Genomic DNA, 15,415 nt, shown 5'->3' on the forward strand with positions numbered 1-15,415 from the left:
ACACACATATGCATGTGCAAATACTCACACACAAGGGTACCTCTGATAAGACTCTGACGTTGGAGTTCTGGGTCAGCGATAAGGCCGTGCTTGTTCCTAACTGCTTTTCTCGTACTCAAACAAAACAAGGCACTGAACTGACCCCGAAAAAACCAGGAGGACGATTAAAGACATCACAGCCACATGTTCTCACGACAAACACCTGCTCGTGTGGAGAGTTTTGTTAGAAAAAGAAAATGCCAGACAACGGAAATTGAAACTACCTAATGAAATTTAACAAAACTGTAACTCTGAATGAATGAACAGTGCAGGGCGTTTGTTAAAGTTTTTGATTGGATTTCAGTGTCGGGCTTCCTGTCGTCTTTGTCGGTAAAGATACGATCTCATAAAACTTCAGTCCTGCGAATATTAGCTCTGTCTCCCATTCACGTCGACTGAAGCCCTCACACAAATGACACATTCAAGACTGCACTGTCTTAGCAGAAGCAATTTCCTGGCTGGTTTTCAGCAGACTTGATGTCTGAAGATCCGCTTTGTTAAACTTCGCCCCATGTGCGCGAGCTCGGTCAGCCGAGAGAAACAGGATTTCGAGCATGGACCTCTGTGTTTTGCACAACTTCAGATGACAAACGGCTGCGTCGCTTTCACGGTTTAGAGTTTGTGATCAGGATGGAGTCAGGGAAGTTTCTCTCGATGCGGCCGTGTCTGTATTGGAAGCAGGATTTTAAAAATCTGGGCAAACATGGCTGCAGTCTGGCTGGAGCTGAGGAGCAGAAAGTTATCAACCATCAGGGATGAAAGTGACACAAAGATTTATCCATCGTACATATTCAAAGAAAGTCAAATTAGCCGCTGACCCTGGACAGCGGTTAGTGTGTCTCGCTTCATAACAGTTTCGTCCTTGGACACAACATAGCCGTCTTTTAAGCTGTCGTGACATGAACGCTCAATACAACGCTGAAGAGAAGTACACAGGAAATAAAATCCACAACACAGCAGGTTCCCCAGCTGCCTCCACTTTCACATTCATGTGATTTGATTGGCTCACACCTGCACTTGACTGTTTGCTTGATTGGCTGGTGCCACCGTTTCAGCATGAACCCTTGAAGCTCTGTCGTGTGAGCGATGCGAGCAATGCAACGGAACCACAATGCAGTTCGGCAACACTTCGCCTCCCGTTCACATCCAATCTGGGTTCAACTTTGGTGAACTTTGACCTGCGACTTTTGCTTCGCATTCATAAAATCGTGGCTTATTTTTAATATGTACGTTTGTCGTGTCGTTTCTGGAACTTAAAATCTGCATCGAGAAGCGTTAAGGCATCTCATCTTGCTGGTTAATAAATATAATATTCAAAATGTTCTATCTCTCCTGATATCATAGCAGCCACTTGCTCCCCTCTTAGTGTGTCCGGCCCAGTTATACTTGTTAATGTATGTGAGTTGCACTGTGTTGGCTCACGCTCCCTTAGAGTCACAGAGACTCTAACCTGCTCCGACAGCCTGCGTTTTCCCGTGTCCCCTCCGACACGGCAGGGTCACCGGGTGGCAGCGCCACAAAGCGCTGCTACCTCCTCCACAGCACACGCTCACTGCCAAGTTTAGCTGCCTGCTATCAGCGGCAGCAAGTGGGGACAGCGAGTGCACACAGGGCCGAGCTGGGAGATCACATCCCACATTCCTGAGCACTTCAGTCTGGATCCACTGGTCTCTCAGCCGGATGGTGAAGCTGGATGTGTCCTTATGAGACTGGTTCTTTATGTTTCTTACCAGCTTTATTTATTTGTTTTAGATTTTCATTCAGCAGCAGTATAGCCTCACACACCTGTCACACCGTCAGGAAGGAGCAGCACAGTTAAACCCTCCCTGTCTGGTTGGATTAGCTTAAAACTTCTGGTGCTACAGTCTCACTGAACTCAAAACACAGACCCTCTGGAAAATTAATTGCTCAGTGATGAAAGATCCTTTAGTGCTCCAACTTTTTTTGGTCTGAGGTTCTGCCCGTGATGGATTATATGGCATTTTTTTTAATAATCTGCTGTGACTGGACTCAGATATCCTTATTATAGTTCTAGAGGGACACCCAGTTGTGCAGTGGTATCACTGCAGCATCTGTCTAAAATTCGCAGGATTAACAGTTCTTTGCAGGGAGCGCTTCAAGGCTCAACATGCACAATTAACTCCCTGTTTAATTAGGATCTTAGAGTTGCAATTATATCCTTTAATACCCCATGGATCAGGATGATTATGAAAATGAAAACACTCACACACTGAAGTGATACACGAAGCATTTCCAGCCAGACGGCCTTTCCAGAAAGTTGTACACGCGTCCTTGGATGTAGGCGCGGGTGACGACCGGTCGGACCCCGGTGCTGTACACCGACATCCGCATAGACATCCGAGGGTGGGATAGGTAGGGGTGCAGGTGGATGGGGGGTGCCTGAGTGGGGGTGTTACCGTCCCCTGGCATTTTGTCTCGAAACGTGTCGTCGCCCACTGGTGTCCCCGGGTCGTTAAACGTGGTTTCCAACAGCTCCAGATCCGGTGGTCTGTTCCCACGTGCCAGAGCAGAAGACCTCCGTGAGTTCCCCTGGCAGGGGCCGGAATCAGACATGATAACCTCCCGGTTCTCTCCTGTCGGTGGGTTAACTTTCCCCCAGTTATTTTTGCGGTGACTGACTCAAACGGACAAATGTGCGCCCATGTGCGCTCACCTTCTGCTGCGCGCCTGATCGCGCCAGGGCGCGTAAAACTGCAGCATTAACCGTGTTACTAATGCTCCAGATCACCAGGATGGTGTTTCTTTAATTTAACTTTACAGCTCTCTGGGCTACTGAGGATGTGGCGAGTCTCAGCCCTGAGTGAACGTCCCCTGCCTCTGTCAGAGCACTTATCAGCCTGGAGAGCTGTGTGCGCCAGGCGCCGCGCTGTCATCCACCAGCTGCTAAGACTTTTTACTGTTTTCAGAACTGAGATCAGATCTGTGTGTGTGTATAAATCACCTCTGACTTTTCCCCTTAATTATTAGTAATCACACAACATATTTGTAAACCCTGTAAACACAACTGCAGCTTTAAATATACACCATACTATACTGTACTACCCGATACTATACTACTATATTACAGTAGAGGAATTCAGCAATCACATACACTTAGTGAATTAATAGTATTGTATCGTGAAGTATCTAATAGTTTAGTAAAGTACAGTATACATGTAGTGTTGTATCATATTGTGTTGTATGGTATCATATAGTATTTAATAGTATAGTATCCTACAGTGCAGTAAATTACAGTATTGTATACAGTATAGTTTAGCTACCATGTGATATCGTATAGTACATTATTGTATTCCTATAGTACAGTTAAGTATAGCATAGTCTAGTAAAGTACACTATCATATCGTGTATATAGTGAAGTGTAGTGTTGTGTGAATTCCTGTATAGTGTTGCATCGTATACTACAGTAAAGTTGCAGTATAGTTTCATATTAGAGTGTTAAATAGTATGGCACAGTATCATGTCATATTGTATAGTATAGTATTGTATAATATAGTACAGTATTGTATATTATAGTACAGTACAGTATCATACCGTGTTGGACAGTGTAGTGTCATGAAGTATACAGAATTAGATGTAAGTAATTACTGTTAGTAATTTAAAGGCCTCGGTGCAGTACAGATGAACATACATGCACCCCCCCCCCCCTTTTTATACTAAAAAAAGTGCATACTTAGCAATGTATTTATAACATATCGTTAATTTTTAATTTTTGCCTGGTGTTGTGCATGCATCCATTTTTTATTCAGGAAAGATTATTATCTACAGAAAATGAGCTCATTGGCTGAATTCATTGGTGCAGAAGTAAATGGCCTCCTCTTGTACGAGATGACTTTCAGACTTCAGTCCCTGGTTACCACCGCCGCCGCTCAGCAAGAGGGTTGAATCCTGGGTTCTTTATATGACGCATGTATGTTCTTCACATGTCTGCGTGCTTCGACGGAACTTGCAGTTCTGTGTGTGTGTGTGTGTGTGTGCACAGGTTTTAATTTCCTGTTGTCTTTTTCCCTAATTCCACTTTTTTCCTCTTCTGAACTGTTCAAACTACGGAGAAAATGAAAAACCTCTGAATAAGTGATGAAATATAGATCATGTGAAATTCTAACATACCAGAGCAGAAGTCATAAAACGTATTACAGCTTGAAATTTCCATTAAACCTTTCCCTGACTTGTGTGTGATTAATTACAGTTTGAAAGTAACATCACCAACCCTGGAGTTAGTCTAATCTAAAGAAACTCTGGGGACACATGCAGCTTAGTTTGACAAGGTTACCCTGCAGATTTTTTTTTTTTTTTTTTTTTCGCGCTGACCTTGGCCGAGCTTGTTCAAGGAGGAGGAAACAAGTTCACTGCAGCAGATTTTATTAGGAGTCAAGTAGCGACCATGTGATGACAGGACCTGTTGCCAGGTAGATATTAAACATGACTTGAACCGACTCGTGCTGTTACCACCAGGACACGCTGAGACAGTGAAGGTCAGACATTCTGCTGTTTGATAGTGTGAAGGAAATAAAGCATTGGATGTCTGAGCGCAGTTTGAAAACACAAATGTTGATGTTTGGAGATGAACATCAAACATTACATCACTGATATTTCTTCTTCTTCTTTTTCTTCTACTGTTTAATTCCGTCTGAACTTTCTGCAATTAGACAGAAAGTCTGAACCATCCAAAACCGAAATGTTTTGGTCCAGACTGTGGTCTGAAGCATTTCAGACCAGACTAATTGAAAAGTCTGAAGGTCCAGAATTCATAAATCATAACATTTGCAGCCACATAGTTTTCTGAGGACATTTGTTTCATTTCACCTGCAATACTTTCTGATATTTTATTGCCCAAAAGATGAATTCATTAAATAACTAAAATGTCACACAGTAGAGCACCTGACTCCTCCAAGGCTCAACAGCCCCCATTCAATCAAGCCACACGAAATTACACACTCATAAACGTGAGTCCCCTTAATTATCTCCTGGGAAAATAGCAAAAATGTTGAAGGACACCACTTTCCGTCAGTGTTAAAGACAGTGGATTCGGATCTGCACTAAAATCTGGTGGCGTCTTCCTGGGCAACATTCTTCATCCTTCCAGCAAGATGGTTTGTGTCTCAGCAAAGAGACAGGAGTGAAAACACAACCTGATTGTCTGAGATAATTACACATAATGAAAATAATAGGTCATCGCAGCCTCTTTAATATAATTCGCACTGATCTCAAAGCTGAAAGCAGATCATTATGAAGGAGTCTGAATCCACACTTGTTATTGACGTTGCTCAAAAGAAGATTTTTTATTTATCTTCAATGTATGTCTTTATTACTCAAGACAGTTATTACATTGTCTGTTGACAATTCTATACCCTGCAACATTCATGCTGCATCATCCTTTGTACTTTCTCCTCCCACCAGCGATTATATTGTGCAATTTATACCACATGCAGCGAGCGCATTTGGCCGACCGACTGCACCCTCGCAGGCAAAAACAGCCACCTACTGAAGTTGACACCAGAGGGCAGTCAGAAAGCTATGGGCCTCTGGTGTCAACTGTTGCAATCAGGTAGAAGAAAAGCAGAGGCTCGTCTCCGTCCACGAGGACACATGAAGCAGGCGCTTTTATTAACCATTACTTACCCCGGCTGATCCAGACGAGATTAAGGAGATTTCTTTTTTTCCTCTCCGAGTCTCAGCTGACACAGCAGCAACTCGTGATTAAGTTTGCACGGTGCGGAAAACAAATTAACAAAACGATAACAATTAACACGAAATGGAAGAAACAGCGTGCACGGAAAGAAAGGATTGTTATAAAAATGACACACGTAACGTGAACAGTAGATTCATCTTCATAAATACAAGGTTTGAGCTCAAAGGCTGTTACATAAGGTGGAAGCGTTTCTGCAGGCGACACCACAGACAGCCGTCCCAAACAGGCTCTGTCCAAACGATCAGGCCAGTCAGCAGGAATTAGTCACGGGATCTCAGACTGTATTGTCTCCCGTATTTATGAGTAGCAGAAACATGTAAAGGGAAGGAGAACTGTCCCTCGATGGCCTCACACATAAATGACTAAGCCTATTCATGTAAAGACATGGCTAATCAAAGCATGGCGTATAATGTGCAGGGATGAGGGTTCTGCATCCTGTGGTGTAACTCAATTAATAATGTTGAAGAGTCTCGGGGCTGTGCATCACCCACTCGATGCTGGTGTACGTTCATTCACTGTGGCCCAGTTCAGGGAGAGCATCCTTTGAAATATGTGTTTCTTGACCAAATATGACAAGGCTGTCTTCTTCCAAAGGCTTCTGTGACTGCAGGCGTGTGAAAAGGGTCCAGCTTTCACCTGCATCTGAAGGACGGAGTCGCTCATCCTTTTGCATCACTCGCCGTATGTGCAGCACATGGGCACACGGCGAAACAAGCAGTCACAAAAATCCCATTTTACATTACGCAAAGCTTGCTTCAAAGGATGTGGATGGGGAAATGGACTTGTTTCCTATTATTTGTGTTTCTCTTGTGATGTTGCAGCCATGTCACGAGCCATTCGCTTGAAACAAAACAGTTGTTTTTGTTTAATCAAGGTGGAATTCAGTCACGGTCGTGATTCATTCAGAAGCCCTGTATGAATGGACTGATGTGACTTGATGAGGACACAATCCTCATGTAAGGTTTTCATATATTCCTCACATTATTGTATTAGTTCAACATTTCAGTCCTGTTTGTTTCATTTTTACTTTCAATAAAATGGATTTAGTTTTGTATTTCTGTGAGGTACTGATGTTCCCTCTATGTGAACTAAAAACATCTTTTTCTCAACATGTGTCTGTCTGCTTTGGACAGGAAACGTTACGCAGCGTACAGCCTTCAGCGCCATTCAGCACCACTCAGGCTGTGTATCTTCTATTATGAATAAACAAGGCTGAGTGTAAGTGGAGTCGGATTTTCCTTCTCCGTGGTTCTCCTTTCCTACCTCCTAACTCCTCATGGCTTCTCCCTCACATCTTGTCTTGACCTTGGGACATTTTTCCATTGGGATTCAAGGAAAAGCGACTTGGAAAGGATATTGTAAGGACTTGTCCAGCGTTGTTCCCCAGGGCTCTGGATTTACAGACTGGAGGAGGGTCTCATCAGATCACTGAAATGACAGCTGACGGTGAGATTTAAAGTTTGATGGCAATGACGTGAATGGCTGAGAGATTTTAAGCCATAGATTTAAAATTGATAAAGTTCTTCAAACTATGTGAATTGTTGTATCATGGAACAACCCCACTGCTCTCAAACCAAAACTCCCTTCCCACAAGAAATGAGCAAATGTGATCTACTGAGGGAATAAGTTGAAACACGCACTGAATATTTACCATTACTTCCAATTAACATCTTAACGTGACATATTACATCTCATCAGCAGGATTTATAGCACATACTTCAAGGAACAGATTCAACAGAGGGCTGATAATTACACCTGAGTCACTTTAAAGTCTTTATCCATCCTGACTTTATAGTGTGAGAGGTTCACTTAAGATTCTTTCACTCTGGTTGTAATTCACCTTTAAGATTCTCTGCTGGGGGGAAATGTAAAGAGCGAGGAGAAGATTGGATTAAAGTTAAATCACTGTCCTGATGTATTTTGTCTTCAGTGATGTATTTATTTTTTCCTTTTCTTTTAAATGTCATCTTAACATGTTCTTATGTCACTTAAAATCTGTCCTCTTATATGAATTACACTTTAACATGTTTAGTAGCATGTTTCTATATTTTTATATAAAATATCTGAATTGTATGTGAAGCTCTTTGAGCTGCACTTCTCTTATGAAAGGTGCTTTACGAATAAAATGTATTCATATAGGAGAGGAGAGGAGCACCAGCTGTGGACAGGTGGAAAAGTCAGTATCTGAAAAAGAGAGATGAACACACACACACACACACACACACACACACACACACACACGCGTACAGGGAGGCAGTGGGTGAGTTTGTGGATCAGTGTGAAAAACATGTTTCTGTATCATCAGGCATCATCTGTGCATATAAAAACATGGGAAGGTCTGCATGCTGGAGGACGGCACAGTTGTTTGTCTCTATATTTCAGTTCTGCGATATGCCGGAGACCTGTCCATGTCGTTCCACCGCCTCTGGCCCAACGTCAGCTGGGATTGGCTGCAGCCCCCCTGGGACCCTCATGGATAAGCAGTATAGAAAATGAATGGGTGATGAAAGCCTGCATTTATTGTGGGCAGTTTTTAAGATTAGCAACAGGAACAATAACCCTTTATGCTATTGTAATGATTCGAATGTACACATAAAATGTTCTTAAATGCTCTTAAATCTGAGGTAATAGACATTTTAAATCCCGTTTTAGGCAAATCCACTTCTTTTATGTGTAGCTCCAGGCAATGTTTTCACCGCATCGCTCTCACATGCAGCACTTCTGCATGTTTTATGTTTTTGCTTATGTAAATGTGCAGCCATTTCTGCCAGAACCAGACTTCAGTCTCCAGAGAGACGTCTTGACGATCACAGTAAAAGAAAACAAAAGCTCTTTAAAAGTTACAGCAAATATAAATAGTTCTCAACAAGTTTGTGTGTATGTTGTGTGGTCAGTAATTCAAACCACATACTGCTGAAAATGATGAGCACCTATGCATTTTTCTGACTTTCAAAACTGAATAGTTCTGAGGGCAAGAACTTGCTGTGCAGGATCAATAAATATTGATTAACTGACTTCCGAGTCCATTATGTGAATATTTCCACACAACCATCCGCTCCAGAGCTCGTCCGTGTACCTGATCAAACTGTGAGGCGGAGAAAAAAATCCATTGGGCATGATTTAAACATTCTGTCCTTGAAATCAGACCTGACGAACGGTCCGTATATCTGTTCCACAGCTGGAGACTTAGTAGTGGTAAACCCGTCATCCATGCCGATGTTGTCTCATCCAGTTAGCATGCTATGTCTCAGAAAGCAGATTACCATATTGGTTGAGCCCTGTGAATTGCACAAAGGAGAACAGTTTACGTTGAAAATAGCAACTTGCTTGTTGTGTTGGCTCGGCTCCCTCACGGTCACCTGAGGCAAAGATTCCAGCGCTTAACATTACACCATGCTACAGGTTATTTCTGAATGAGTTTTCTTGCCACTCAGAAGCCAAGAGTTAAGTGTAATTGCTGCTGTTGTGTCCTCGGGATACCACGGCTCCCCCATGCCGTCCGTGCTGTGCGGCCTGCAGAGAGGCAGCGAGGGCCGCCTGTGTTTGTGGTACCGTCAGGAGAGCGATGGAAGCTGTGAAAGCATATTGTTACAGCTGATTTGATTTTATGTGATGCTGCAGGTCCTGCAAGTGTGAGGAACAGCTGCAAAAACCGGGAAATCATTGAACTTGACAGGTTATAAGAATATACAGGAGTCGCCAGGCGGTGACAATTTTGTTCAGCTTACAGGATAAGCCTCGGGGTATTCTCTATTTTTCTTACTCTCGGCAAATGTAGCGAAAAGACGAAAACAAAAATAAATTGATGCTACCAACAAGTATTTCCTGTGAAAACAAAAACCTGTTACAGCTTAATTTTCTGTGCCACAGAGCTCCATAATAACTATGAAAACACTTCAGTCAGCCACTCCATTGCTCTGGGGGTGATGTTCCTTCATAATGATGAACATGGGCATTGTAGTTTATTTTGACTCACAACCACAAACACCACTCCGCTGCTGTAAATACACAGTAGAGCACAACATGTGTATCAGTCCTCAACTAAAGCTGAACTCTATTCTCTATATTCTCCTGCTGTTTTAAGAATTTATCCAGCCAATATACAATATAATTACAGAATATAATATTATAATTATGTGCAATATGTAGTAAGAGTACTACATTGACTACGTTGACATATTCACTTTTTTCTTTAAATGTCGAATTTGATCTGGACGTTTTCTAGAGTTCGCCTTTCACAGATTGTCCGAGTTAGACGCAGGTAAATTCAGACAAGTTTTTCGAAGTACCTTGTCTGTTTGACCCTCACTGACATTTTCAGATTTCTGCTCATCTGCTCACACTTGCGTTCTCTTATTGGTCAGCGGACAACCACCCACTCTCACCCCTGAGCTGCTCAAAGCTTGCATTTCACTAAGAGCCTTCTCTTAGTGGCTGTGGCTCAGGAGCAAGAGTGGGTTGTCCACTGACCAGGTCTGCGGTTTGAACCCAGCTTCCGCCATTCCGTGTGCCGAGGTGTCCTTGGGCAACATACTGAACCCCATGAGAGCGTAGATGCACTGTGTGAATGGGATGATGGCAAAACCATAAAGTGCTTTGAGTGGTCATCAAGAATAAAGAGGTGCTATACAAACACAGATCATTTATCTGATTTCAAAACCCGATTTTCTCTGCATAGTTGATATAAAAATAGATTAATCGATAGACGTCACTGGAGATTTTGGTTGTAGCTCAGGTAACTAACTATTCACAGAGCTTGAGAATTTGTCTTCTGTCATCATTAATTGACTGTATTGTCAAACCGACACCCTGGGGTAATGATGAGAGCACAGAGCTGCGGCAGAGAATACTGTCACTGCCTTCTTTTCCAGACATGGTCTATATTTAGCTTGGGCCCTGTGTTATGCAATGTGAATCGCATAGAAAACTTGTATAAGAAAAGAAAAGGAAATACAATGGGCTGTAAGGCATTTTAATATGTACTATGAAAACTAAATATACGATACGATAGAACATTGTATTTATAAGTATTCAGTCTTTGAGGATTCAATAGTTCAGGTTGCTGCTGATTTTCATTCTTCTCGAGTCTCGATCTAGGAGCCTGCGCAGCTGATTAAACCACTGTGTGGTGCCGAGAGTATTTACTTTATATTGTATTTATCAAGCAAACACAAGGTCTGATCAACGGTGGGCAATGCGATGACTCACAGACACTTAAAGAGCTCTGTCAATTCAGGCAGTGCACAACAAGCTCATGCTCAGAGAAGGACAAAAAAGAAAACGGTGTGTGGAAGATACAGGAGCCTCATCAGTTCAGGCGTTCAAAGAGATCCGTCAGATATTACAATGGAACCTAAACCTAGCAAAAGGTTATTACCAGTAATATTACCAGTGTCACATTACGCAGACGCTGAAGAGCAGTCAGGATTATCAAGTCTGTGTCTTTAACAGACACAATTAATCAGATTATTGCCTAGTTTCCAGTATGATAGAATGACGTGTCCAGGAGTTAGTCTTTCACTGAGCTGGTCAAAGCTTTAACGAGCGCACAGGGGAGAAATATGAAGGTTTGAATGTCTCTGAATCGCTGCAAATGATTTTAATATTTGCATTTCAGGCACTTTGCGCTTAGAAGACTTGATGGAACTGTCAGTGAAATAAAACAGTTTGTGGGCTGTGAAATGGCCATTTTAGGACACATCAGTGATTCAGCCTGTCACACTAATGCACAAATTAAAGGGATAGTTCACCCAAAAATGAAAATGCACTCCTTATCTACTCACCACTATGCCGATGGAGGGGTGGGTGAAGTGTTTGAGTCCACAATACACTTTTGGAGTTTGAGGGGTAAACAGCGATGCAGCCAAATACAAACCAATAGAATCCAATACAAAAACAACAACAAAAAAACAACATGAGATGACTACATACTGCTCCTGTGGTGTCATTCCAGTGTCCGTAAGCCCAGACATTGAAATTCACAATGTGAATATTTAGTCTAAATGGTGGATGGATGGATAGAGAGATGGATGAATAGATAGATAGATAGATAGATATATTCATAGATAGATAGATAGATAGATAGATAGATAGATAGATAGATAGATAGATAGATAGATAGATAGGTCGATGGATGGATGGATGAATAGATAGATAGATAGATAGATAGATAGATATATCTATCTGTAAACATAATTGCCTCAGTTTCCAGCATTTGTCTGGGGTTAGAAGGATTTAGATTGCAATTCAATGTGGTGTCCTCACAGTGATGCATTGGATTGAATCTGATTTCCCAAATGCCAATGATATCCAATATTCTCTAGATGCAAAACATGCAAGACTCTTGTTCCATAACAATTGAGATACCTCTCTTAAAATGTTCTCTGGCATAGTGTCAACTCTCAGTGTGACACAGATTTCATTTTATTGTGCTGTTTGCAAGAGTGAAAATGAGGGAAACAATGCCTCAACTGCCTGGCAGAACAATTTGTAAGACTCTGGGCCTCCGCCCGGTGAAAGCCGGGTCCACATGCTCAGCGCTCTGAGACGTGCCTCGTGTGGGTTTTTTGTCCTGTCTTGTGCTGTGGAGCAGAAGTAGTCCCTTCCTGTCCTGACATCACACGACACTGTCCTATCTGGGGTGAGAGATGAGCATCTGTGAGAGGAAAAATGAGAGCCAGCGAAAAGAAGAGCAAGCGTGACAACAAAGAGATGGGAGCGTGTTGTATAATGAATTGTGTAAAATAAATCACAAAATGAACCAAAAAAAACATCTAAAAGGGAGAAGACGGGGAGAAGGCGAGAGCAGCGATTGTTTGTCTGAGATATGTACAGAAGAAAAGTGCAGCCACAGAACAAGAGGCTGACTCAAGTGACTGTGACTCACAGTGTTTTCACAGAGATCCCTTTATTCCAAACTCAACTAATTGGATCAAGTTCTGTAAATCTGACGCACCGGCCAAACCTTTCACGAAATCTCTGATAATCTGAGGTGCTGTTGTAAATGTCTTGAATATTTTCAAGGCACTGGGATTCCTGATGCTCAGAGCCTGTAGCATGTACTCCTCCTAACAGTGTTTGGTTTTGAAGCTGCCTGTAAATGTCATCGATGATAGAAAGCAAAAATGAGAGAACCGTCTTGCACTGGGATCACGCCAATGACAACAGCGATTGGCGTTCCATCCCATTAGTCATAACTACATTATTACATGAGTGCTCAGTCATAATTACATTATTACATGGGTTCCCAGCACTCGTGGGTTGGCCCTTAGCTATTTTTGGACCTCATTCTGATCTCAGCTTCAATCCTGTAAAAATTCACGATGTTGCACAGATGTGACGTTATTGCGGTGACAAAATCCATCCACGGACGGACAAACACGTAAACACCTGCTACAGTACTGAGCAGGTGGAGGGAAACGACTCTGACTCATTTCTTTCCATTTTAACGAGTGTTGGAAAAGAGCTCATATTTATATTTTTGAAAAGTGGTGCTGCGTAACTGACACTGAAGCCGTTTGCAGACATAAACTTCAGAAAATTGGGTTTGGAGATTTGGAAACTGTCAGGTGAGGTCTGGTGCAGGAGGCCGGGCACGATGTTAAAATCCACTCTGGAAATCAGTATTTTGTTTATAGCACATCGACACACTGCGTCAGCCCTTATCACCAAAAAGCTCTCAAATCTCGTTGTCTTCTTAAGTTGACATCTTCATCTATGCATCTATGTCCTCTACGGCTGAACGGCTCCTCTTTTTCATCAATTTTCTCAGTTTTGTGTCTGTAGCATGTTACAAACATCAACATTTTCCTGCTTTATTCTAATATGGGCTGACTTGGACATTTTCCTAAGGGCCTGGCAGAAGTAACTAATTCAGACGTCTGCGTTCTCACACACAAACCCTTTGGAAAATGTCCAGAGTACGTCAGAAAGCAGCTACACATCGAATTCTCTCTGTTTGGTTTGGACCTCAGCGTTGATTTAGACTTGATCTCCACCTACTGGCCCTTGTTTAAGCAACAGATATTGTATTTTTATATCTGTTCTCGTTTGGAGTGAGACATTTCGGAAAACAAAGGTCATGTGGATGAAGTTGTTTTTTTAAACTTAGTGGAAAATATCCGTTTAAAAAAATACTGCAATGGTAAACACAAGGCCCTAGTGGGACAGAGAGCATGCCAAGTGGAAAAGCAAAGAGGTGAGAGGGTTCAGCTCATGCTTAGAGTTAGCATAGTTATCTGCGGAACTGGACGCTGTAGATAGCATGTGATAATATGAAGTATTTATTTAACTTTGCTCTTATTTAACCCAGAGTCCTACTGAGTGAATCTGTTTTAGAAAGTATTCTGTCCCTCTGGCTCCATAAAATGTCCCCAATTCGCAGAGTTGTAAGGCCCTTAGAAATATTCCAATATGTCCACATGATGAAGGGTGACCAGTTAACATTTGCATATGCAGGATTCTTTTGAGGATTACAGGCTGTCATGTTCTTTTGTCAGCTGTCACTGGTAACTAAAGAAACCATTCACTCGTTTTAGGATTGGTTCTCTTCACAGTTGAAAAGGTCAGTCAATGGAAATTCAACTTTGTGCTCAAATGTGAATGAATTAAGGGTCATAATTTCCATCTGATCTATTCCGTCACTGTCTGCATCATTCAATCAAATCTGTCGTACAAAGAAGCATCTTGCGGTACCTCATTGTGCTCTGTATTTTGTCCATGTATTAGTACACTGAAGATTTAGAAGTAAGAATATAATCTAGTAAAATGGTTTTATCACTGCCTCATGAAAAATGTGTGCCTGTCCTTATGAGTTTTCTTTTCTTTCCTGAGCGCTGTTTAAAAGATCCACAGTATTCATCTACTCACAACAGAAGAGGCAAACATCTATTGTTATACGGCATGTCATACATTGTTAACTGTGGAGTCTGACAAAGATTTTCCATGTAAATAAATCAAGAGATTTGATGTTTCTCACTAGTTAAATACTTAATGGATCTCCCAGAAAGAGAAAACAGGACAGTCTATATTTCCCAAGCTATTCGAGAAAAACGACAATGATGGGGACGTAGAGAGAGAGAGAGAGAAAGAGAGAGAGAGAGAGAGAGAGGCCATTTACACAATAAATAATTCTGTAAATATCATGTTTATATTATACAGGCACATCTTCACAAGTATAAACCAAGGAGAAAATGCTTTTATTGTGAAACAGAGATATAAAGTAAGTCAGGTTAGGGTCATGTACAATGAATTATTTGAATTCAGTTCATACTTATAATTAAAACAGGAACTTCCAGTTAACATAAATAACTTTTTTGCACACGATGAAAACATTGTCTTTTGGGACTTCCGGGACTCCATAGATTTTTTTGTCCTCCGGGTGCATGAACAACTTTTACGGAAACGCCAGAAGCCCCGCCCACTCCCGAACGCATTCCATGCTGCGTCACACCTGCTGAGAACACCTGAGCTAACGGGAACAAGCTAACCAGGTGAGCTAAGGGCTACATACGGGGGAATCACACCTGGCGTTGGGAGCTCCATCACTACACAGAGGTGAGCTAGCTGTTTTGTTTGCTAGCATGGTGGATTTCCAGCTGAGTCATGGGTCTACCTGCTGTTGGTGTCTTGTGATGAGTATTCTAGAATTTTTTCTGTATCTGTTAA

At 42.0% G+C, this 15,415-nt stretch overlaps 1 protein-coding gene across 9 annotated transcripts in view; it reads right to left on the reverse strand.

Annotated features, from left to right (window-relative positions):
* The window catches only part of kcnq1.1 (potassium voltage-gated channel, KQT-like subfamily, member 1.1), a 32,538-nt gene extending 29,691 nt beyond the window's left edge, over nucleotides 1-2,847 (reverse strand). For 2 of the 9 annotated variants that reach the window (XM_069527001.1, XM_069526993.1), the window contains exon 1: nucleotides 2,267-2,841. In XM_069527001.1, the coding sequence (XP_069383102.1) occupies nucleotides 2,267-2,613 (347 nt within the window). In that variant the 5' untranslated portion in view covers nucleotides 2,614-2,841. Of the gene's footprint in view, nucleotides 1-2,266 lie in introns of all 9 variants that reach the window. The other 7 variants (XM_069527019.1, XM_069527025.1, XR_011243245.1 and 4 more) reach the window with 6 other exon arrangements.
* Nucleotides 2,848-15,415: the final 12,568 nt, after the last annotated feature.

Source organism: Paralichthys olivaceus, chromosome 1 (genome assembly GCF_024713975.1).
Source record: "Paralichthys olivaceus isolate ysfri-2021 chromosome 1, ASM2471397v2, whole genome shotgun sequence".
Taxonomy (NCBI): domain Eukaryota; kingdom Metazoa; phylum Chordata; class Actinopteri; order Pleuronectiformes; family Paralichthyidae; genus Paralichthys; species Paralichthys olivaceus.